The sequence below is a fragment of the Plectropomus leopardus genome, chromosome 17, assembly GCF_026936395.1.
Source record: "Plectropomus leopardus strain MGB_pleo_1.0 chromosome 17, ASM2693639v1, whole genome shotgun sequence".
In the NCBI taxonomy this organism is placed as follows: Eukaryota; Metazoa; Chordata; class Actinopteri; order Perciformes; family Serranidae; genus Plectropomus; species Plectropomus leopardus.
This window is the reverse complement of record NC_142192.1, coordinates 15,887,415-15,912,739: the sequence shown is the minus strand read 5'-3', so window position 1 is coordinate 15,912,739 and position 25,325 is coordinate 15,887,415. Positions and strand designations below refer to the sequence as shown.

At 40.8% G+C, this 25,325-nt stretch overlaps 1 protein-coding gene across 5 annotated transcripts in view; it reads left to right on the top strand.

Annotated features, from left to right (window-relative positions):
• The first annotated feature begins 2,054 nt into the window (after positions 1-2,054).
• The window catches only part of LOC121957495 (inactive phospholipase C-like protein 2), a 40,177-nt gene continuing 16,906 nt past the window's right edge, over positions 2,055-25,325 (top strand). For all 5 annotated transcript variants that reach the window (XR_015779560.1, XR_015779558.1, XR_015779559.1 and 2 more), the window contains exons 1-9: positions 2,055-2,582; positions 14,775-14,876; positions 15,860-16,009; positions 16,186-16,346; positions 17,761-18,229; positions 19,529-20,743; positions 20,871-21,120; positions 21,332-21,618; positions 23,482-23,685. Coding sequence is in view for 1 of the 5 variants with exons in the window: in XM_042506090.2 (XP_042362024.2) it covers positions 2,055-2,582; positions 14,775-14,876; positions 15,860-16,009; positions 16,186-16,346; positions 17,761-18,229; positions 19,529-20,743; positions 20,871-21,120; positions 21,332-21,618; positions 23,482-23,685 (3,366 nt within the window). In the remaining 4 variants the exon portion in view is untranslated. The remainder of the gene's footprint in view (positions 2,583-14,774; positions 14,877-15,859; positions 16,010-16,185; positions 16,347-17,760; positions 18,230-19,528; positions 20,744-20,870; positions 21,121-21,331; positions 21,619-23,481; positions 23,686-25,325) is intronic.

Genomic DNA, 25,325 nt, shown 5'->3' with positions numbered 1-25,325 from the left:
TGTGTTTTATTATAAAGGAATTACACTGATGGAGGCAACCTTCATCACATAAATCGCACACCACGTTGGTTTTGCGTCAGTGAACATTGCGCTGACCTTGATTTGTGTAAGTATTGGTATAACTGTGCGTCAACAAGCAAAATCATTTCCGCTATTTAGAGTGTGATATTTGTCCTGCAGAGTCATAGAAACACTGCAGTTCGGGGAGATGTGGACACAAGTCTCTCTGTAGGACCTGGATGCACTGCTTTGTGTGTACGTTCTCACTGAGAAATGTATTAACTTCTAGTAATTTCATTATAGACCAAAAAAAAGTGAAGCCATTCAATTTATTTGGCATTTACCCTTGAAGGGGGCATCTTGGCATTCATCCCTGAGCAATGTATCACAGAAATGTCCCCCTGAATCCTTGAGCAAAATCCATGACCTTGATTTCAATTGAATTTTGGAGAGGCAGTTGAGGGTGCATTGTATGCAAGGGACTGTCTCAAAAGAGTGTACCAGAAAAGAATATTAAGTTGAGTGCAAGTCTGAATGGCCAAAAATACCCTGACAATATCTTATTTTCTGGGATGGATGGCACAATCATGCTTTCTAATGCCAAATTAGTCTATAAGGGTTTTTTATACCAAGTTATACATGTCAATACATCATTAGGGAAGGGTTTTAAATATTAATGGCTATTAAATAAATTGATTTTTTTTTTTTACCTTCCTAACTACAGACTTAATCATTAAAAGCCAAATAATGTCTTCTGAACATTTATAAACCATACACTTTGATCAATTAAACCCTTTATTAGTGGCTTTTTAGCATCCATAACTATAGATGTAATCATTAAAACCATTAGTGGCTTTTGTTCTGCCACACCCTCGGGCGGTTCTATGGGGTTTAATAACACTCCATAACTGACCCAAAATAACATCATAAGACACCTTTAAAACAATCAAACTGATGGGATTTATTAACATTAGATGAGCAAACAAGACAATAAAAATCCCAGGCAGAAAGGCAGCAAGACAAGCAGTCCCAACAGCAGGAGCCTCTCGCTCTGCTGCTGGAACAGGAGATCCAAGGCAGCTCCTCTAGGCCACGTGCACCTCGTTAAGCAATTCACCTTTTAGGTGATGCAGAACACCTGAGCTGCAGGAGAGAGAAGGGACGACATCACAGAACATTTACAGCCGTTATGCTTATTAACATTCATTACTGTAGACTTAGTCATTTAAACCCTTTAATAATTACTTATTCACATTCATAACTGTAAACCTAAAGCCCTTTATTAATGACTTAGGCCTATTAACATTAATTCATTCAATCCTTTTTTAGTGGCTATAACTTTCATAAAAATAGGTTTAATCATTAATGTCCTTTATTGATGGCTTATTGTCATTTATAACTGTAGACTTAATAATTCAAACTCTTTATTAATGGATTATTAACATTCATTTTTGTAATCATTAAAACCCTTTATTATTGCTGTATTAACATTAATAACTTTGGACTTAATAACTAAAACCCTTCATTAATCACTTATTAACATAACTGCAAACCCCTTTATGAATCACTTATCATTTGTAGGACAATACATTTTATTAAAGCCCATTATTGATGATTTATGAACATTAACTTCAGACATTTTGATTGAAACCCTTAATAGTTAGGCTACTTAACAAGTGTAACTAAAGATGTTATGATCAAAATCCTTTATTAATTTCTATAAATATTAATAACTGCAGATTAATAGAAAGTAGTACAAACAAACAAAAAAAAAACACCCACTGGATTGCTGGAGGAACAGAAAAACACAAACCACCCACCCATTTGACAGACTGGTGACAGATGACGGCTTTATTAGCTGCTGCTGCTGCTCTCATAAAGCCAGTGGCCTCTGATGAAGACTGGGGAGAGACAGAGAGGAGGACGACAGCAGGAGCTGATGATCTACATGTAAAAATCATTATGGTGCACATTGTTCAGTGGCACAGTGTGAAGAGGATTTAGTTTTAGATTTAGGCGGCGGCGGCGGAGGAGGAGCAGACAGCCTCCGTAGCATGTGCATTTCCTTAACGCACGCGCACATCCAGCTATCGCGGGGAGATGTGTTGAGTATCGGCGGCGGAGGTCTGGAGGGTGCACTGCCGTCGCTCAGCTGTCCCCCCTGTCATCCTGGGAGAGAGAGAGAGAGAGAGAGGGCGAGAGAGGGCGAGAGAGAGAAGTTTCCTCTGCTCGTTTACTTCACGCGATGGCACGCCTGTATCCGCGCGCAGCGCTGTTGCCTTCTGAGCACCGACGCTTTCAAGAGCTTTGAGAAATTACCCCAAAAAGTGTCACCAATGGCTGAATTTGGAGAGAACAAGAGCGCCGTCGGTCCACCGGTTGCTGGCTGGAAAGCTGCGTCAGGAGGAGCCCGAACGAGCCTGGAGTCGCACCGAGGAGAGCCGGTGTCAAACGGAAACTGCAGCGTGTCAGACACCGTGAAGAGGGTCCATAACGAGTCCAGCTGCGAGTCCCCGACGTGGGAGAGCGCAGGTTCAGATTCAGCCTCCAAAGCGATCCCTCGACGCAGCAGTCTGATCAAGGTAGGCCATCATCTCCATCAGGAGGAAACAGTTCTTTTTGACATTGCTTTGAAATATAACGGGAAGCACTTTGAAATGAAACATGCATGCAAACTGTTGCAAGTTCAAAGTAGCCTTTAAAAAAATAAGTAATGAGTCCATGGCAGATAATGATAAAGTAGGATGGTTTAGTGAATTGAACACAAACACTACAAACCCCTGCATGCATGTAAAGCAGATGCCATTGGGTGTAAGAAATATAATAAAATACTCCAAAGTCTCCATAAAATCACTACTGAGTTATGCAAACAGATGTGGTGACTTTCTCTCTCTCTCTCTCTCTCTCTCTATTTCTCTCTCACACACACATTCTTGCACTTCTATCCATCTAAGGACCCTCATTGACATAATGCATTTGGTACCCCCTTGCCCTAAAGGGCTGTTTGTTATTTACGAGAGTGTAGAGGGTGGTTCAAAAAAGGGGGTAGGCATGTAAAAAAAAAAATGTTTAAGCCCTTATGTTATTATTTTGGCCCAGGGAATGGGCATGCAACATGCGGCTTTATTTTTTCCACAAAATTTTTAAAGATTTTTTTCTAAAGTGTTGGGTTTTTTTTTTTTTGGTTGTTATTCTTAAAAATTGCAATTAAAAGAATAGTTTAAGAAGATGGCTTTTTGTCTTCAGACATTTTGTTGATTTTAAGAAATGTTTCTCTAAAAACATTTGCATTTTCTCTTTCATTTTTTTTCTTTTTTCTTTAAAACTTTTATTTATTTTTTTTAATTTTGACCCATTTATTTTTTTATTACTATACTTAACCACTTAAACAGGCCTAAAAACAAGTGATGACTGGCAAAAATGTTATCACTTTTCAAAAATATTCTCACACTGTTGGTAAGTTTATTTATTTATTGGTCCTCACTATGTATTATGTACAAGTACACATAAAGCTCTCTCCCACTGCTGGACACAATCTACCTGCAAATATTGATGGATGAGCATCAGTATTTTGTCCTTCGAGATTCACATCATGTCACTTGATACAACATGAGTTTTATATATCATAGTAACTAGTACCTGTTTAACATTTACTCCTCATGCCCCAACTACTGACCCTAGAGGAATCCAAAAACACTAAATTTCAGAGCTTTTTAATCATGTGTGTCATGTGCTGTAGAGTCGATATGTGCAGGGCTGGGCTGGCTTTGTTCTAGCGACTGACTACAGTCAGCAGGCGATGTCACTTATTAGCACTCCATCAGCCAGAGAGGAGGAGGAGGAGGAGGAGGAAGAGGAACTAATAAGTGAAAGCACCTGCTGTAGTCTTTGATTAGAATGAGAAATTGCATTCACTCCGCCCTCGATGGCTCACAGTTGAGTACCCCTGTCCAATTAACCCAACTGCCTACACTGATCTGAGCTCACATTTAAGCAAACCTCAAGTATTGGTTGGAAGCTTTTTACATCATAGCAATTTGTTATTTTTTTGTAGGGAAGACCGATAATTATATAATAAAATAATGGGACTTATGATGTCATATTGATAATTCCAATAACGACATTATTAGCTGATAAATAGAGCCGATTATAATAAGCAGAAATCGCTTTGAAAATCGCCCTTGTTGTCCATGGTTTAGCTCTGCCAGTACTACACACTGCATATGCTGTGTGTGATGTCATACTGCTGCGCCTGCGAGATCAGTCTAAAAGGTGTTGTCTCAGTCAGCAGTGTAGGCTTTAGGATAGGCGCTTAATGTTCTACGAAAGCCATTTCGCTTTTTTAGCACAACAGTCTACTATTTATCTGCATTCATCAGTGTTTTATCTGCAGATTAAGTATTTGGTTGTATAAAGGCTTTTATATTTTTATTGAGTGATGCAATTTGATTTGATTGTCAGATCATTTCATTTGGGAAGGAAAAAGTCAATTTGAAGAGTCAGAACTGTTCTTGTTTTTGTTGCGTTAACTCAAGTGATTTAATTTAGATTTGGTTAGGCCAGAGCTATAATGTTAAATTCATCTGTACTTACTACATCTTAGCATTTCATACCCTCAGGTAATGAAAAACAAAACAAAAAGAAATTATCGATTATCTGTATTTTATCGGCAACAAGAAGCTGGAAATTATCGGTTAGTGGTATCGGTTGAAATAATCGTTATCGTGCATCGGTATTTTTTTTTGACACATTCAAAGTGTTGTCATATCAAAATGGATTCAATAACTCATGACTGACTTTGTCCTTCTATGGCTTTGGCCCTCTCGGCATGTGGGAGGTCTGATCTCTAGTTGCTGCTTGTCTCCAGAGCTGCTCCCTGCAAAGACATGATTATTCGAACATGGCTTCATGATGTGTGTCTGATTGGCTCCTGCTCTGCAAGACAGGAAGCCAGCCAGTTGGCCAATTTCCTCGCAAGGTTCATGTTGCAATATTGCTATTAAGTCATGAGCAGTTGGTGATGACACGTAACTTTCTCCCTCCACACAAACACACACACACGCACAAATGTTTCTATCGTCCTTGCCCACACACAGGCCTGCGCTTGTCTTTCTGCAGTTTGTTACGACAGCGCAGCCAGCCTGACAGAGGATTTAAAAGCACTCTGTTTCACTGAAGTTCTGGCGTCTCATGCTGTGTCAGAAATGGCAGCAGATAAGTCTGCATCCAAAACATCACTTGCAGTTCAAAGAATAGTAATGCAGGACGGCGTGGGAGAAAACACTTTACGCTGCATGTGAATCTGGCTTATTGAAGCATGCCTTTGTGGTATGGTTTGATTCGTTCATGTTCAGTGAGCACATTTAATGCTGAGAGCGTTCAGAGATCAACGAACCATCCTACACAGCGTTGTGTGTACCTTTCTGCTTTCACCATAAATGTGTTTGTGTTATGAATCCTAAACACCTGAGGCTTGAGATGGATGGAGCTCAGGAGCTACAAATCCACCTGTCAACACTACAGTGTTCTCTGCTGCTTCCCAAACTACCCCTACAGCTAAACTTAGGATTCCACACAATAGGAGTTTGGTATGTGGGCAGATAAACAGGAAACATGACATTCCAGACCGCTTTTCACTGGAGTCATGGGATTTACGTCCAGCATTTGTGTGTGAGTGTGTGTGTTCCCGTTGGCTTTGGCTGAGCTAATGAGAGTACACTTAATTGCATTTCATTAGTATGTTCTTCATGCTGTCTGCTGGCCTCTCATTTATTCTGCCTCGCTCTCATGTGCGTGAAGGAGATGCAGAATCAGGTGCCCACTCAGTTTGTGACCGTTTCAGGTTCATCTCGATGTAGATAACCATCTTTCTTTGTTTCTCCCTTAGTTTCAAACACACACACACAAGTGCGCACACACTTGCACAGACCTGCCTTCTAGTAAAACACAGCTAGGCTCAACAAATATCTGCTTCCCAGCTCGATGATTAGTCATGCCAGCATACGCTATAAAACTCTGAAATACATGGTTGGCATGTTTGTGTGTGTGTATTTTTGGGGACATAGCTATACTTTGGAAACCACATATCTTCAAAATCTCTGCTTTTAATTTACCAAGAAAAACAGTGCCTTTTAATATAATGCAATAGGGCTGTATAGAGATATAAGCCAAGAATTGCTTTGACTCTTACATGAAACTGTAATGATTCAGTTTATCTGAAAGGAATAGTGCAGCATTTTGGGATACATATAAATTTGTTTTCTTGCTGCTATCTGGCTGAGAAGATTGACACCACTGTAATTTTTGTCTGTTCAGCATGATGCTGGGGCCAGGAGATGGCTTATTATTCCAAAACCCTCAATATTCTGCAAAATGTCTGATTGGACCAAAACCCATTTGCCTGTCAGCCTCTTATTCCAAAAACAAACACCCATTGCTCCAAAGATCCATTTAAAGTATACGCTCTTTCAAACGTGAAATGTTTTGTCTATCATAGGGAAAGCATGATCTGCCTTACTCTGCCCTACTCCGCTTCAGATTGGCTTACCCTATGCTTAAGTGAGTTTGTGTGTGCTTGTGTTAAAATATGGTATATTTCCCCAAATGTTTAGTGATTCCCTTAACTTTTATCAGATTTTGAGACATTTTTCCTTGACAGCATTTTTTAGACTTTAGTAGACAAGTTTGGTAAGTATGTGTGTGCATGTTTTCAGTGACTGTATATCCCCATAAAGGCATATACTTGTGTGTACTCACCTTCATCAGTATTCATGTCTAATGGGTGTGTGCGTATTTGATCATTTTGTGTATGTGTGTGTGTTTCAGACTGAGGAAGTAGCATTAGCTAGAGGCGTTAGCAGCACACAGCTGAGGAGGGTAGTCAGAGCAGCACTGAGCACCTCCCGCAGTTCAAATCAACATCTTTAGCCCACTTGCATAAGCATGACCCCTGCACAGCACAGGGAGCGGAAAAACCTTCTCACTGATTGTGATGATCTACAGGACCTGATCAAGTCACTCCACATATGCACTCTAGGTTCATATTATACATCCAGCCATGCATGTGTGCATGTGTGCATGTGTGGGAGTCTGAGTTTGTGCATGTTTGTGAGCCTCACCTTAAGTCATCACTGAGGCGTGTGAAACCCATGCCCTGCGCTTTGATCGTTGATGCCCGATTCGAGGCTCCAACCGCCTGTTCTTGGTTTTGGTGGTGCTCCCATCTCCAGTAAATGCATCTGTGACGTGTGTCAGCTGAAATCGTGGTTAGCTCTCTTACATGATGACTTTTTCAAGTTAGTCTTTTACTAGTTTCATTTTGTGTGATGTGTGTGTTTGATTGTGTCTGTTTGTGTGTATGTGAGCTCAAGCGCATATGGGATTTCAAAGGTTTGAGGCGTAAAAGAGCATCTGCAGCTCTACTTGCCACAAGGGCAGTGGCTTATAGTCAGGCGAGTTACTGTGAATGCTCGCCACATTTTCTGGAGGAGGATTCCCATACATTGAGCCACAGACAGAATGACTTGACCACATATTGCTTCCTGTGTGGCATTTAACGCTAATGTCCTGTCTCCTGTTGCAGTCACACACATGTGCAACCCCCACACAGGGACACAGATTGTGTGATTATTGCAAACTGTGATTAGAAAGCAGCACTGCATGAAGATGTCCCGATTAGGGCAGCAAAAAAAACTAGATTGATAATCAGTAAATATGGCAGTTATGTTTTAAATTCATTGATGTATTGTTAGGTCTAGAAAAGGCGAGAAAATAGAGAACAAAGCACAATCTCCCAGAGTCCACACTAGTCTTTGAATTCATTTTGTGTCATTTTGTGTCTCTTAGTAGTCATTTTGTGTGTCTTGGTTGGGTTTTTTTGCCCAATTTTGAGTTATTTTGTGTATATTTGCAGTTCCTTAGCATATCTTTGTGGCCATTTTGAGTCTCTTCCTGGTCTGTAGTTTGAGTGACATTTTGCAGATGAAGATCATGCCCTGACACTTTGGGCCCCTTGGTGCCTGTGCCTGGTAGGCCTGTACAGTAATCCATCCATGCATATGTGATCATACTGAAAAGACAAAAAAAATATATTGATGCACTTGAGTATCAGAATATTATTTGTTTTTTGATAGTGTATGGATTCTTAAAAACATCATTGATTTTTAATCAACAGTTTACATGCAAAAAAACGTGGTGCTGGTTGATTTGAGCTCTTTTTACACAGAGATCCCGCGATGGAGCTGCTAAGAGGTTGCTTCATTATGCATCCTTGGCTTTCAAAAAATGTTTTTACACCGAATCAAACAATGATGGCATCATGCCACGCTAGTGCAGGATCTAGGAAAATGTACTGATGTCTGGAAAGCCAAGATGGCACTAACAATCATTTATCATCCCTGTTATATGGGGAGGGTAAGGAGTTACCAGACCTCATTGTCTCCCCCAGTTTTTGGGCATCTTCAGCTGCTGTCCTTCTTAGAGTCAGCTGCTAACTCCTGCTATCTGCTTTTTAAATCTCCCTGTGGTGACTCACACGCGTAACATGTCGTCAATATGTCGTGCTCGTCCTGTTCATGGTCCTTTTCTGCTGGCCGTCTCTTACACAGACGTCAATTCCACTGCCGGCTTAAAGGCAAGACATCTCTGTCACTCAATTCCACGATGATACCTTTTATAAGGATAGGTGGGGTGACATAAGGTAACAGCATTTCCATCTTGAACAGGCAGTGTGAAAGGGGCTTGCTTGTTCTGTTTAAACCCCCTACAGCGAAACCCTTCAGTGTTATATCTGTCTTTAGCCGTTTGAATCTTCTTCCTCAACGTGGCAAAATAACGCGCAATAAACACAAACAGCACAGTCCTATGAAAAAGGCAGAGTAATAAAAGGCACACTACTAGACAGTTGAAAAAACGATATTGCAATATATTGCAATATGTCGCCTTGCTTACCCTATCATATATCAATATATGACACTATATTGAACCACAACCCCTGTATCGTGATATGTATTGTAGCATCAGATTCTTGTTAATACACAGCCTTTGACTGGTGTTTCCTCCACTGAGTCCATTAATTTCTACAAGTAGACATTGTACTATAAGAAAAGAGTGGCTGTGTGTAAGTTTAAATACATTATTCTAGTTTTTATGTAGCCTGATTAACCCACATTGAGGTTAGTTTGACCAGTAAGAGTTAACTGGTACAAAGCATGAAGTATCAGTATTGTTGCCATGGTTACCTACAGTGTAATAGCCTCGTGCAGTGATTCAGAGTGATCGGTAAGGGGTTGATTGGAGCTGTTTTTATATACAGTTGTAATGGACACCTGCTAGCCAGTTCAAATAAATTATTCCTGAGCCATGTGATGATAATAACTACATGCACACACATACTGGTGGCTGCTGGCATCTAAAGGTTCTCAAACACAAGTATACCTCCAAACAGATCTCCTCATATGTCTCCTACATGAAATAAATCTAGTAGAGTCCCTTACATTGAATGTCTCTCCTGCATGCTCCATACATCATCTCACGATACCCTGTAAATCACCTCCTAACGCTCGCTCCAGGGTGAAAGGCTCTGGAATAAACTATGCCATTAATCATCCATCATCTGCCATCAGACACACAAGGCCACGGGGAAGAAAGCTCTGCCTCCAAACCAATTTTCTCTCCTCTGTTCTTTATTTGCTCTCACGTTACAACAACATCTCCTTTTCTGTTTGTCTTAATTATTGGATCAAAGACAATGCCCACTAATGACCTACATCTGCATTCTGCTGACTCTGCGATGCTGTAATTAGTGATACAAGCTTGTTGCAACTATATAACCATACGCTTTCATACATCATACATCATCATGCATGTAAGCTGGCTAATGAGGGCCATGCTGGTGCCTACAGGAGAATATCAAGTGCAGAGGCTCCGTGACTGTGTGCATAAAGATGGACAGTAATCTGCCAAAGAGCCTTTTAATTTATTCCTCTCCATCCGTCCTCTAGCTAATTTTTTTTTTTTTTTTTGTTAATCTGTGTACTCTTCTCAAGTTTCAACTTTGCCTCACTCTGTCATCTTGTGGGTCCGTCTCTGATGACTGCATCTAATCTGCTCTGCCACACAGTCTCCAGCATTTCTCTTGTCCTTCATCCATCCATCCGTCTCTACACTTCAATCACTCTAGATGTCCTGTCAGGAACATCAGTAATCTCATAGCAGTGTGTAATTTTCCAAATTTATTCACAGTTATGTATTTCCGTCAGATAAATCTGGCAGATAAAAAAAAATTAACTTATGTAAAATAGTGCTGAAGTGTGGTCATTTGTTTTAGAAGCGATTGGAAAAAAAGAAGCAACTTATTTTTAATGTTTTTTCATTTTTTTATTTTAACACACCTAGGCATTAAAGATACACCAAGCAGGATTTTTTAAAAAGTAAAGTAAAAAAGTCACACTGAAGTAACCTCTCTTAATCATCGCGTATGACCCACTTGAGTGTTTTATGATTTTGGGTTGTCCTGCCAGCCTGTTCACACGAATCTTAAAAATGCCTCAAGGTAATTTCTTAAAATTTAAAACTTGGACTCATCCATGAAGTGATTAGAATTTTTTGGTCAAAGGTTGAGGTCATTGTGACCTTGAGTTGGTCTCATTTTTTGTGAACACAATATCTCAAGAAGGCCTTAGAGGAGTTTCCTGGTACAAGCTTCCACTTACGCTGAAGAAGGACACTGAATTTCATGGTTAGACTATAAGGAGCGGGCATCCAAGAGACAAGGTGCCAAAAAAATGCAAATATTAAAAAAAATGCAAATGTGTATGCAAATGGAGTGTGTTTACAATTACAGACAACCCTGCATTGTATACCTTTAAGAATAACCATAAAGAAATAACTAATTTTTACAACCCAACCCTTGGGCAGCCTTCACTGACCCAAAATAAATCAATTTAAGACACCTTTAAAACAATCAGATTCCTGGAATTTATTAACAAACATGCAAATTTCTCTTCTATCTCTTGTTGGGCTCACATGTGTGTCAAACTACTGTATTAACTCTTCATGCAACAGTGACATCCGCCCGTACTGTATCAAGAATTCTTTCTTTCTTTTGTTTTATTCTTTCTTTCTTCTGTATGTCCTCTGTGTTGTTGCTTCACTCAGCTCTCAGTGGAGCCACAGGAAGCTCTCTGTGACGGGCTGATGGGCGGCTTCCTGTTTTGAAGTGCAGTGGTGGTTTTGGAGACTCATCTTCCGCTCTGTCAGAAACACAAAATAGGGCCTCTGTGACGAAGACGTGCAGCATGTTCTGACAGAGATTAAAGGAAAATGGATTTTTTTTTTTATCGGGGTATAGAGGCTTTTCTTCGGCTCTGTGTTTGTGTTTGCTTCATCTGGTTTGAATGTGTGCCTTTTGTGCATAGAAAAATCAATACATTTACCTTTGTTATTTTATTCATGTGTTTATCTACTTGCGGGTTAATTTGTGCCCGCTAGTTTTATCTTGTCAGGGTAATTCATTCAGAGTCTACAGTGACGTCAGCGTTGTTTGGTGTGTCTCCTTCTCTCTCAGTAATTTATGTCATCGGCACAGAGGTGACTGTGCAGGACAGCCTCTACACATAAGATAATTGAATCCAAACTGTTGAAATGGCCTCTCAGAGACTCCTGGTGTTCCCCTTGCTGCAAACACAGCTTGTCACATGCCATGGTACATTTATTAGGTATTTTTCAATATGACTTCTGTCCATTCCTTATCTATTAATCTATTAATCATGGGACGACATGTTTGTAAGCAGTCACAAGGTGCAGGCACGTCTGTAGAGAGCATATTATTTATGTGGCGTTTTCGAACTGTATGCACTGTGATTGGTCACACAGGGACCATTACTGCTAATGTCACACACACACACACGCACAGGAAGAGATATAGATTGAGGCCGGTGTTAATCTCTGGCGCCTGTCACCACACTGCATGAAAGGAAGGAGAGAGTGTGACTGATTGGGGTGGCACTGTGTGCTCCTGTGTGAGGGCACACGTGTCTGTATTTGTGAGTTAAGTCAATAATTGTTGGCTCTGCGCCTTGTACTGCGTCACCGGGGGAATTTCCCACAAGGTTTCAGATTCAGATTTAGAGCTAGTTTGAAAAGAAATGCTGCTGGTGGGCTGAAGTTGCATATGAGTCTACAAATCAGTTAATTCCAGGGTTCCCACGACATCCCAGCCCACGGCCCCTCAGGTTTGGAGGGCATGGATTTATGAATGAATTTTATTGTGAATTTTTTTATCTTTACATTTTTTTCACTATTTTTTGGCAGTTTTCGGCAAGTTTTTATTTTATTTATTTTTTAAATTTATTTTTAGAAAATTGGTTTGGAAGGCATGTTTTCTTTAGAAATCACCAGAAACTATTTACTACAGTCAGAATCTGTAAAAACAGAAATTAATGTTGGATGATCAAATCTCCAGTGTCCTTGAACACACTGTGTGGGATGCTGACATTATGTTTGAATAGAGTTTGAATCTTATATGTTGCAAGAAAAAAAAGGGAAAAAAATGGGCAAGAAAAACAAATATTTTGGATGCTTGAAAAGTCATGGGAAAGTCTATGTCTATGAAATTGCGTGGGAACCCTGCAATTCCAAGTTAGTATTTTGGTAATGATTTTTTGCCACCTTTTATCTTTTTAGGGCCAAAAGTGACCATATTTAAGAATAAGATTAAAAACAGGAGGGTCTCAAAGGACAGACACAATGTCTCTCTGTCCACACCCCCTCCCACTCCCTCTATCTTACCCCAAGGCACTGGGTGTATTTTTAGAGTGCCACTGCTTCCCTCCCTCACCATGCCAGCTCAAAAAAACTTGTCGCCATTGGAAACACTTCTCTGTCCTAATGAGGCGATTCTGTGAGGATTTGTGATGGTTAGGCACCATCTCTTCCCTCTGAGGGAGACCTTTTCATCTTCTGTGAATCATGCTTCCCCTGTCTCACGTGTTCATTCATATTCTTCAGATTAAACACAGCTCGGCATCCTTTTTTATTTATTTTTCTTTCTCTTATCTCTCTTTGCCTTTCATATCCCCCACATTTCTTTCATATGAATGGTTCCCTCCTCTCCTCCGCTCATAAAAGATCCAAGTGCTCTCATATGAACTCTTATTTGATTGAAATCCGAGTTATGCTGATGAGAAGATATTAATCAGCCACTGATCAGTATTCATAGATGTTGATTATGGATGTAAAAATGTTGATCTGTCTACTAGCGATTTGGACTTCAAAACAAGTGAGCTTTATATGTATTTGTAAGGCCCAGAGCAACAGGCTGCTGGATTTGATCTCCCACTGACAAAAATATGTGCGCTTACTGTTGTTTTTTCGAAAGGTTGCTTTGATTCATTCACTATTTCTAAAGCAAAACAATCTCCTGAAAGAAATATGAATTTAGTTTAGACCAATTGCACTCAGCTTGTGGTTCTTGGGCCAAATCTGGCCTACAGTAAAGTAAGTAATTCCCTGGATACACTTTATTTGAACCAATCCAACAACATTTAATTAAATTGTAGGTGAGAACCATGAACTAACATTTCATTTATTTTTATTTGTAAAAAAAAAAAGTTATACCAAAGTTAATCTAATTTTAATTTTCATACAAAAACTGCACAGAGGTAAACAAAAAACAAATTGCAGTATGCAAAACATGCAGTCCGAATATGGAGACACACAGTGAAAGAAAAATTTAAAAAGCGTTTGTGATTTTTGTAAATGTAAGACATTATTACCCAGTTTTTGAAATAGCATTACATTTGATGAAGAGTGCATTTTGATTTGTTTAGGACTAGAAATTCAAAGTTTAGGACTTGGGACTTGACTTTAAACTTACCGGTCTTGGCTTTGGACTGCAACGACATGAGACTTACTTCTGACATGCAAAACAATGAATTGGTCCCGCGTCTGGCTGCAGCACTAATGCACTTATATATCTAGATATTGTGAATTTTATCAGAATCTTACCAGAGTATGTACAGTAGAATTGTATTTTTTATGTCAAGGCTCTTATTTGTTTTTACATTTGTGTTTCAGATTTTGCTAATCTGCTTGTGATATATACAGTTAGTATTTTGAGTATGCATGCTTCAGTCACTCTTTAGGATTGAATCACCTGCAATTATGTCATCCTGCTTCCCCCGCCTTAGATTAGCTTCAATTAAGTCTTTAATTGGATTTTATCCTGACTCTAATATAGCTATAATTGAATAACTTTGCCCACATATATGCTCTTATCTGTTACCGTAAGGTTCCCTGTGGGGATGACATCTGATCGGTCAATAAATCAGATGGATGAGCTGCGATGGTGAGCTCAGATAAAGTGATTGGGTCTGCCAGCGTCGTGGCGGAGGGGCAGAATTAGAATGCTGCTGCCTGCTGCCTCTGTCTAGTCAGGTATGATTAATGGTGTAATAGTGAAGGGCAAGGGCAAGCAAAGGCTTTTAGCATCAGGAAAAACAATAACAGATTGGGAGGAGGAGGCTCTATGTAGTAGGCCAAATAATCTGTGTTTATGTATGGTTATATAAGCTGACATGCCTTTTAATCCTGTGAGATCCATTCTGGATGGAAAAAAAATGTTTGTCATGCCTAAGCAAAGAATACTCTTCAGAGGGATAACTGTCTGTCTGTCTCTTTCTTTCAACTCATTTGTCTTCTCATTGCACACCCCTCCCTCCCTCCTCTCTGTATCTGCGCGTCCTTTCATCCTTCCTTCCCTCCCTCCTCATCAGGACGGGTCACGTGCCGGTCGGGAGAGGAAGAAGACGGTGTCCTTCAGCAGCAGCCTGTCAGAGAAGAAGATCAGCAGCGCTGCAGACTGTATCCACTCCATGGTGGGTGTCATAGTGTAACCCTTGACATAGTATATACATTTTGCACATGTACATGAAATATTTAATGTGCACTGCATGCATCAAGGGTTTCTGTTGGATCTCAAGCTTCTGAGCCTTTCACACACTCAACAGAGCTTGGTCAGAAGTCTAATGAAGTGAGCTCCACATTAGGCATGGGAGATATTACGGTATACCAGCGTTTTTAGAAATCTCGACTATGTGATTTTAGATACAGTAAAAAGTACAGACTCTCATTTTTCTATTAACTTAATTGTGGAGTCTGTATTGAGGATGTCTTGCTTGCAGTGCGCGTCATGTGCCCTTGAGGTTACGCCTGGGCCACACTGCATGCGTGAGCAGTGTGTGTTCACGCTGGCGGCGTTTATTGTTGCAGCGCTACTACAGAGCTTCCTACTGTTATAACTACTTTTTTTCCACAATTAAAAGCACATACTCCAGTCATTTACGAAGCCCTGCAAGCTACTACATCGTCAACAACACAGTGCTGCAAACTTTTAACAGTAAAATGCCTTGTGTCAACAACTGAAGGGATTCTTACAACAGAAACGTTGTCGGAGGGGTTTTATTTCAAAACAGAAACAGGAAAGGTTGAGCAAAACAGAAAACTACAGATAACTGTATCACACGAAAAATAACGACAACACTCACACGTTTTTCTAAATGAGCCGCGCCTGAGCAGTGCTGCTCACGCCATCAGTGTGGCAGCTTGAACATGGGCGCCGGAATAAAAAACAAACAGGTTCTGCAAGTATTACCTTTTGTTGACATCTCATGAGTGTAATGAGTATTGAGTAGACGGGGTGGTGGGGTTGGGGTGGGGGGTTAGTGCTGCACACTTAGACCGTCATATACAGCATATCTTGGTGAAATTCCAGTAAGCTATTAAAAAAATAGATACTGCCCAAGCCTACTCTACATTTAATTGTCAGTGGGTGAAAAATTGTTCCATATCTTGCTTGCAGGTTGAAGGGAGTGAGCTGAAGAAAATCCGAACCAACTCACGTGTTTACCAGCGTTACTACCTGCTGGATGCAGGACTTCAGGCTCTGTACTGGGAGCCGTCCAAGAAGGAGTCAGACAAAGCCCGCATCTCTCTGGCCTCCATACGAGAGGTCAGTGTCCAGAGAAAAAGCTTTATGAATTAACCCTCCTTCACTCTATGAATGACCTCACTGAATCTTTTAGAGTAAGGCAAATAAAATATTTACAATCCTGAACCATATGGAAACAACAGTTGATCTTGTTTTATTGCCTCCAATGAGGGTTTTTTGCGTCTGTCACATTCTAGGTACGAACAGGTCGTAACACAGAAACCTTCCGCACCAGTGGCGTTTATGAGCAGATTTCAGAGGACTGTGCATTCTCCATCATCTATGGAGAGATGTATGAAAGTTTGGACTTGGTGGCCAACTCCGCTGAAGTGGCTAACATTTGGGTGACTGGCCTAAGGTAAGATACAACAAAGAACGAGCAGTGGTCTTGATATGAAACAGAAACACACCGCACACATTTTATAGGTAAAGTAAAATCTGAACTTTAGAGCTCATAAACATGTATTCAGCAGTACAGTAGTAGTGTTAAAGACAATTCAATGAAATAAAACTGCTAACTGTTGCTTGTTCACACATTTCCTTCCCTGGTATGTAAAGCATTTATTGGTGGTTTGGTGAAGGAAGGATTAGTTTATCCATAATTTGAAATTTATGTAGAGCTTGGTTCGGCTTTTTTTGCTGGGTGACCGTGCATGTTTTACTGAATTAATCAAATGAATGAGAAGGATGCGTTTTCTCATGTAAATTGACCATTAGCAAGTTTTATTCACACCGCCCAAAATCACAATTCACAGATTTCCCTTTTAAAAAAAGCCCAGACACACCAAACCGACATCAGATAAGTGGCCACAAAGGCTGAATATTGCATCGTCGTACGTCACCTGTGTGTCAGCCAAAAAATTGCGCCTGAACAATCTGCAAAGAGTTCATTCAGTAACCAACTAACATGCACCTTCTGTCCCTGCATGAGAGGAAATAGATCTCTATACCAGCAATGGGAAACCAGAATACTGACAGGAGGGATTCAAGATTACCATGCACTAGCGAACAGTAACACAAATAGTTATCAAGCATTTCTGCTGAAGAACTCAATGCTCAATGCGTTGTCTTTCCTCACTTCCATTTCTCTCCTAGTGCACTGATCTGAACTTTTATTCACAAACAAAGGTGCAACATGATGAGTGGGCCGAAAAAAAGCTGACAAGGGCCGACCAGTGCCAACACTGTGGGACACACCACCAAAAAATGGGGGGACAGACACTCTTCAACGGCCGAATATTGACCAACGGCCGATCGACAGTTGGCTTGGTGTGTCAGGGCCCTAACACTGTTGTTCTTTGCACTGATGCTAGTGCACATGTGCTTGTTCTTGTGTGTTTTGTGAATGCACATCCCTCCCTGGTGTTCTGACTGACATGAAGAAATATTGTCACAGATTTAATGTATGGTTGAACTGTGGTTTGTACATGAGGGGTAGGCTAGGCTAATCTAGCTAATTTAGCTAGGATCTTTATTTCCAAAGTAATAATCTTGTGTCTTAGGCTTTGCTTTTTCGCTTGTGTTTTTAAACTGATAATATCGTAGTTAACAGCGAGATCTTCGGATGATTTCTTTGTGTAGTCCTTTGAGACGTGTTTGTGATCGAAGGCTATGGCAGTAAATGTGATTTGACTTACACTGATTCTACTGCTGCTGTAATATAATTTTATACTGTATTTTATGAGTGTCAGCAAAATGCTTGAGATGAAAATGAAAATGTTTGTAATGTGGGGAAATATTCTCTCCTGTTGCATCGTCTGTTCATCCTCCAGGTATCTGATACAGTATGGGAAACATGCCCTGGACATGCTCGCCAGCAGTCAGGACAGCCTTCGCCTTGGCTGGCTGGAGCAGTTGTTTTCCTCTGCTGCTGATTCGGACACACTGGAAGACGTCGAGAAAGGCATCCACTTGCAGTCAGCTGTTAGATTGATACAGAGCGTGAACCCTGGAGTGGGCAAGGGCAAAGTGGAGCACAGGTTCAAAGAGCTTCAGAGAGTTAGGGAGAAGATGTGTGGTCTTGCTCTAGATAATGAATCTGGAGTTAAAGATCATGGTGAAAACAAAAGACTAATAGCAAGAAATGAGCGAGTCACCCAGCAGGAGTTCATCAAGGTCTTCCATGACTTTTGCACACGCCCTGAGATCTACTTTCTGTTGGTGCAGTTCTCTAGCAACAAGGAGTTCCTGGACACCAAAGACCTGATGAGGTTCCTCGAGGCTGAGCAAGGCATGGCTCAAGTGGGTAACACAAAACACAATCCCAGTCCCCACTGTGATAATAATAATAATAATCACTTTATTAATATAGCCCTTTAAAATCAGAGTTTACAAAGTGCTTTGACAAACAAAGCAAAAGCAGAAATGGTATACATTGAAGGCAATACAGCAACACAAAGCCAAACAGTCCTACAGAACATATGCAAAAGGAAGCTAAGGTAGAGTCAGGATAAAATTAAGACAAGAGGACAAATAATGCAAGATGCAGTACGATAAAAGGTCAATATAAAATAATTGAAACATATAGACCAAAAACAACAAAAGCAATAAAACTACAAATAAAAAGAAATAAAATAAATAAAACATAAATGAAATAGGTAAAATAAAAAAATATAACAAATAAATAAATTAAAAGAAATAAGATATAAGTGAAAAGATGGCATCACACAAAAGTAAGTCTATGATAATGGGTTTTAAGTGATTTAAACGAAATCACTGATTCTTTGAGCCTTATCTCTTCAGGCAGGTCATCCTAAAGCAGAGAGGCCCTGATGGCAAAGGCTCGGTCAACTTGAGTTTTTAGCCTTGACTTTGAAACAGCCAGAGGGGCCCCACCTGAAGATCTAAGGCTGCGAACTGGCTAATAAAGGGTCAACATTTCTGTTATGTAGCTTGGGGCTAGACCCAGATGAGTTTTAAATGTGATCAGTAAAATCTTTAAATCAGTTCTAATAAGGTTGTACCGACTCCGAATAATGTCAGTGGAATAGGATTTGGCTGTTTAATATGAATATTTGATGATTCGTTTTGTTTTGTCATATGAAGTTTTAAAGTTTGAATAGGCTCAGTGGGATGTTGAGTGTGATAGCAGCAATCACGTGATATAGTCAAAAAACGGTCCTAACAAGGGATTGCAAATGTACAACAGCATTTTTTTGCCAACCCTAGATATCAAACAAAAGCCAGAGACTGTGGCAAAATAGCTTGCTTTGAGCTGTAATCTCACCACTTCTAAGCAGCAGAGCAGTCTTTCTCTCCCGCTGTGCCAAGTATCTCCTCTGTGCCACAGCTTGAATTGAGTAGCGTGACAGTCAAGAGCACTCACTCTGTAGCAAAATCTGGAGATCAAAACGTCCCCAGAAATAAACTGCACAGCACACTTACTAGCAAAAAATTAACAAAAACGACTGCTCGGCTTGAAGCAATCTCAGTCGTCTGAGGGGTCTCTGACTGATAATTTGAATCTCTGACTTTCAAGGGGCAGCCCTAGACTGATTTCTACATCGTCTCTAAATTCCTCTGTCTTACTGTGTCCTCCAGGTGAGCGAGGAGACCAGCCTGAAGCTCATCCAGTCCCACGAGCCATCAGAGCAGGGCCGGCAGCAGGGATTCCTGTCACTGGACGGCTTCACCAGCTACCTCACTTCAGTAGAGTGCCACCTCTTTGACAGGGAGCACGACACAGTGTGCCAGGACATGTCCCAGCCTTTGTCTCACTACTACATCAACTCCTCCCACAACACCTACCTCATTGAGGACCAGTTTCGAGGTCCGTCTGACATCTCTGGCTACATCCGTGCCCTCAAAATGGGTTGTCGATGTGTGGAGGTAGATGTCTGGGATGGCCCAGATGAGGAGCCAGTGGTGTGCACCGGACACACCCTCTCCCCACCTCTGTCCTTGCGTTGTGTGCTAGAAGCAATTGGAAAGTTTGCATTTGTGGCCTCGCAGTACCCGTTAATTGTATGTATTGAGAACCACTGTTCACTTCAACAACAGAGAGTGATGTTGCAACATCTTGTGAGGATACTAGGAGACAGGTTATACACAGATGCTCCATACGAAGGGGAGTCATACCTGCCATCACCGCATGCCCTCAGGCATCGAATCCTACTAAAAGGTAAAAAGTTGGGGCCAGGTCCTGATGGGCAGGATGGGGAAGTAAGTGAGGAGGATGAAGGTGCAGAGATGTGTCAAAGGATTAAAGCAGCTAACAGTGGAGGGGCAGGAAATGAGAAGGACACGGTGCAGAAGAGTGTCTCTTTCACAGCTGTCACTCAGTGTAGTCCTCTTCATCTACTCCCCAAACGTTTCCAACTCTTGAAAGAACTCTCCAACCTAGTAACTCTTTGCTGCTCAGTCCAATTTGTTGACTTCCCAACATCATCCAAAAGCCAGAAGCCTTGGGAATTGTGTTCCTTTCACGAGTCTCTGGCTGTGCGTCTCGCTGGCGAGAACCCCGGCGAGTTTGTCAATCACAATAAGCATTTCCTGTCCCGGGTGTACCCCAGCCCCATGCGTATTGACTCGAGCAACATGAACCCTCAGGACCTGTGGAAATGCGGTTGCCAGATTGTGTCTATGAATTTTCAGACAGCAGGACTAATGATGGACCTGAACACGGCCTGGTTCAGGCAGAATGGGAGCTGTGGTTACGTTCTGCGGCCGGCCATCATGCGGCAGGAGGTGTCTTATTTCAGTGCCGACACCAGGGACACGGTGCCAGGGGTATCTCCACAGCTGCTGCATGTGAAGGTGTGATGAAATAATGTGTCAAACGAGAAAAATGTGAAGTTGTATCTAAGTGGAATAATCCTCTAAAGTGATAATTATATTCCAAAAACCAATGAGTGAACAACCTTTATTTTTACCCCTTTCCCAGGTGATAAGCGGACAGAACCTGCCTAGGCCGAGGGGGTCGGGGGCCAAAGGAGATGTGGTGGACCCCTATGTTTATGTTGAGATCCACGGCATCCCAGCTGACTGCACAGAGCGTCGCACCAGGACGGTGATGCAGAATGGGGACAATCCTGTCTTCGATGAGAGCTTTGAGTTCCAGATCAACCTGCCGGAGCTCGCCATGGTTCGCTTTGTGGTCCTTGATGATGACTTCATAGGAGATGAGTTCATAGGTCGGTGTCACTGTGAATGGACTGTATGGACTTTTAAAAAAAATATATAATGAAAGACACTAAATCTCGTATGTGAGCATGCAATGACAATAAAGGCATTCATTCATTAATTGAAATGATTTCAGAGCTTAAGTTTGTACTAGAGTGGAACCAGTTTGTCATATTTCTTTAAAATGCTTTGATATTATTTGTGATTTGTGTACCACCTCAGGTCAGTACACCATCCCTTTGGAGTGTCTTCAGCCGGGCTACCGGCATGTACCACTCCAGTCTCTGACAGGGGAGGAGCTTCCCCACGCCAAGCTTTTTGTCCATGTGGCCCTGACCAATCGGAGAGGAGGGGGAAAGCCTCACAAAAGGGGACTGTCTGTGCGGAAAGCCCGCAAGGGGAGGGATTACACAGCTCTGAGGGACTTGGGGATCCGAGCAGTGGATGAGATTTTCAAAATGGCTGCTCCTCCGCTGAGAGAAGCCACTGACCTGAGGGAAAACATGCAGGTGAGGAAGAAAGCCAGTATGCCACTGAATATGCAGATTGTCGGTCAGACAACAACTGGACTCTGGGAAGTTTGATTGCTATTTCTTTAATACAGTTTTGCTTTATTCATGTTCATTAACCCTTTGATACCTGAGCATATTGGCTTGATTTAGTTTAAAAATATGGGATGAAAGGGCAGCCAGTAGCTCAACTAGTAGGGCAGGTGCCTCCATGTACAGAGGCTACGTCCTCGCCACAGTGGCTGCGAGTTCGATTCCGACCTCGGCCCTTTGCTGCATGTCATTACTTCTTTCTCCCCGTTTCATGCTCAAGGTTTCCTATCTCCAAACAGGCAAAAGCCAAAAAAATAACTGTAAAAAAATGAAAAAAGGGAAGAAGGCAGTGAAATTACCTGAAGATTAATAATTTAAAAAATCTAAACAAAAAATACAAAGAAAAAAAAAGAAAAACAAGTTGGAAAATGCCTAAAATGTATAATAATTTTGTAAAATAATTGTATATATTAAATTAGTTTCACCATGAAAATAGTGATTTTCCTAGCTTTTTTCTTTTTTTCCCTAGACATTTTCCCCCAGGTTTTTAAAAATCATTTTCTAATTCTGCCAATGTTTTGCAAGTTTTGGAACATTAACTAAGTTGTTTATTGCATCTTTTTCAGTGTTTTTGCAAGAAATCTCACAAATCTGCTCGGGGTTCAAAGGGTTAAACACTTTTGAAAGGCGTCTGAGAGCAGCAAAAGAAAAGTGATGTCACTCCAGGTTTCAAGTGTGAAAACTGAATGTGGAATCATATATTTTTAGGTCCCTTGATTATGAAGAATGTTATGAAAATTGAACAATGACTTTTTTTCTGCAACTGGGAAAAAAAAGAGAAGACTAGTGATGCATTTTCTCCAGTTGTTAGAAGTGGGTCTAGCCTTTATGTTCTAGGCAGTAATTTGTTCTGTGGGTGCTTGTGTCACCCTGGGGCAGTAAAAACAATAATTATACAGTATGTTCAGCTGGAGTGGTGAGACTGTTGGCATCCACGTCTCTTGATTTCTTCCATTCCAGCCGGAACTGCTACAACAGCACAGCAGCAAGAGAGAACTGCAGGGGAGCAAATCAATAGTCGAAGGAAAAGACAAATAGCTCTGTTGCAGGAGTGGCTTTTGATTACCTCTGTGTGTGTGTGTGTGTGTGTGTGTGTGTGTGTGTGTGTGTGTGTGTGTGTGTGTGTGTGTGTTGTGAGAGAGAAAGTGAAAGCAAACCAAGTTGGGAGATGTAGTGGGGAAGAGATTTTACCAACTTTCTGTAATTTTGTTTTGATTTCACTCTGTGTCTCTGTACTGTTTTTCCATCGGGGTCATAAAATAAGAAAGATTATTCAATTTGCAGGTGTAACAGGGTTCCCATGGATCCTTAAAAAGTTTTAAAGGGCATTGAATTAATAATCTTAAAATAAGGCCTTAATTAGTAATAAATTGACTTAAATGAATCCTTCAGAAGTCTTAAAAATGCTCAGACATAGGAAGTTTGATTTTATTAATCTTTTTTCTGACGTTGCATTGTAAAATTTAAAAATAATTGCCAACATCTTTTTTTTTGTCAATTAAGAGTGAGAAACACAAAATCGTCCTGAAAACAGGCCGGAAATGCCAGATATTTTCTTCCTCTATTGGTAAACCAAATAGATACCTTCATGATAATATTATATGTTCAATGTCTTCCATGTATTCCACTCTAAAAAGAGCTGTTTTTCCAACATGTGACCTTAAACTTAATTCCGAGTGGCATTAAAAAAGTCTTTAAAAGTGTTAAATCTGCCTTGATCTGCAGGAACCCTGGTCTAACATTTGTCTGTCCTCTTCTTCTCTCCAACAGAACTCTGTAGCAGTGTTCAGGGAGCTGTGCGGGGTGTCGGCGGTGGCTAACCTCATGCAGTGCGTTCTAGCTCTGGGCTCCAGGGTGTCAGGACCAGATGGAGCACCTTTATTACTGTTTGACCTCCGAGACCACTACCCCACACTGGAGCCCCAGGGGCCCCTGCCTGACGTCCTTCGTCGGGTTGTCTCCACTTATGAAATGGTGAGTAAAGAAGGTAGTTGACAGTTAAATGTTCTGTATGCAACTTCACAAAATCTGTGACCCTACTGCAGTCGCTGTAGGGTCGCTCAGGTGCGTGCACTCCATAGCTTAATGTTTACGTTGTAGCAAAGCTGAAGAGAAGACAGAAACTTGGAAACCTGCGCGATCACACATCCTGTGGATTTTGTGGAAAGAATTGGGCCCTGGTCCTTTACTAAGTCAGTCCAAAGATAACGGCAAGTTATAATAAAGCTGTAGGCAGCTGAGAAAGGTGGGCGAAGTCACCGTTTTTGGGTTACATTACAACCTGTTTACCCATTGGCAATAAAAACAATTAATAGGTCTGCAACTATAAAATAGCATACAGTACCTAATATGTACCTTATTATGCGTATGTTTTTTCACCAGATGAATGAGTCTAACATCTCTGAAATATATTAACAGGAAGGGAAGACCAAACAAAAGCAGCGAAGATCACAAATCTGCGAACCACATCCCATCTTCTGTCTACTTGACCTAAGAATGAAACCTCCCCACCCTTGCAGACAAAAGCTTCCTTTTTAACCAATATGTCCTCAGACACAAAGCAGGCTCTCATTGTTATGTAGCAGACAACATTCCCATTTTTTTCTGGCTTTAACAAGACTCATAAAAAACATCGGCGACATCCTCACCTTGGCCTGAATCCACAGCGTGTTTCCACCCAAATAAACTGTGGACTTTTCATCGACTGAGGAGAGAGTTATTTAACAGACTTAATTCATTTAATGATGTCTAAAAATAAACCCAACCTCCCCCCGGAAATGAATACAAAGAGCAAAAGAGGGAGAGAGAGGAAAAAAGGGGGCAGAGCGGTCAATTGGTCTGTTAGTGGACTCATCAAAAAGTCAATACAGCTGAATGAATCAGTTTGTTTGGGTTGAGGTAACAATGTCAGGCTTCCTCGCTTTCATATCTCACTGTCAACATACTCTCTGTGGTGGAAGAAGTATTCAGATCCTTCACTTAAGTTAAAGTAAATACCACCCTGTGAAAATACTGTTAGAAGTAAAAGTCCTGCGTCGAAAATGGTACTTAAGTAAAAGTAAGAATAATCAGGAAAATGTACTAAAAGTATTCAAAAGAAAAAGTACCCAATGCAAACAAATCTTTAAAAAAAATATTTAAAAAATAAGATTGTTAGAAAAGAATAGCCCAAAACTTCAAAAATAAAGAGAAAAGCCATTGAAGTTATTAAGAAAAAAATAGAAAACACACCCCAAGCTCAAAATTCTTAATAAAAAACAAAAAAGCATATAAAACTCACATAAATATATTATAAATATAATTGAAAATAACACTCCCAAAACTCAAAATCATTAAAAAAATAGACAAATACTTCAATGTTAATCAAAATAGTTGGCAATTAATTTTCTTTAAATCGACTGATTGATTAATGAAGTAACTGTGGTCTCTGTCTCTCAGCCTCCTCCTCTTTCTTCCGTTGGGGTTGTTTTTTAGATTGTGGTCGGCCACCTGTAAGTGTTTCAGTACAGCTGTGGTCCAACACTCTCGCCTTTAGTCTTGCAATGTTAAAGTGTTGCTGCAGTAAACAACATTACACTCCCCTTTTTCCGCCATCTGTCTGCCCGCTGGCTGCA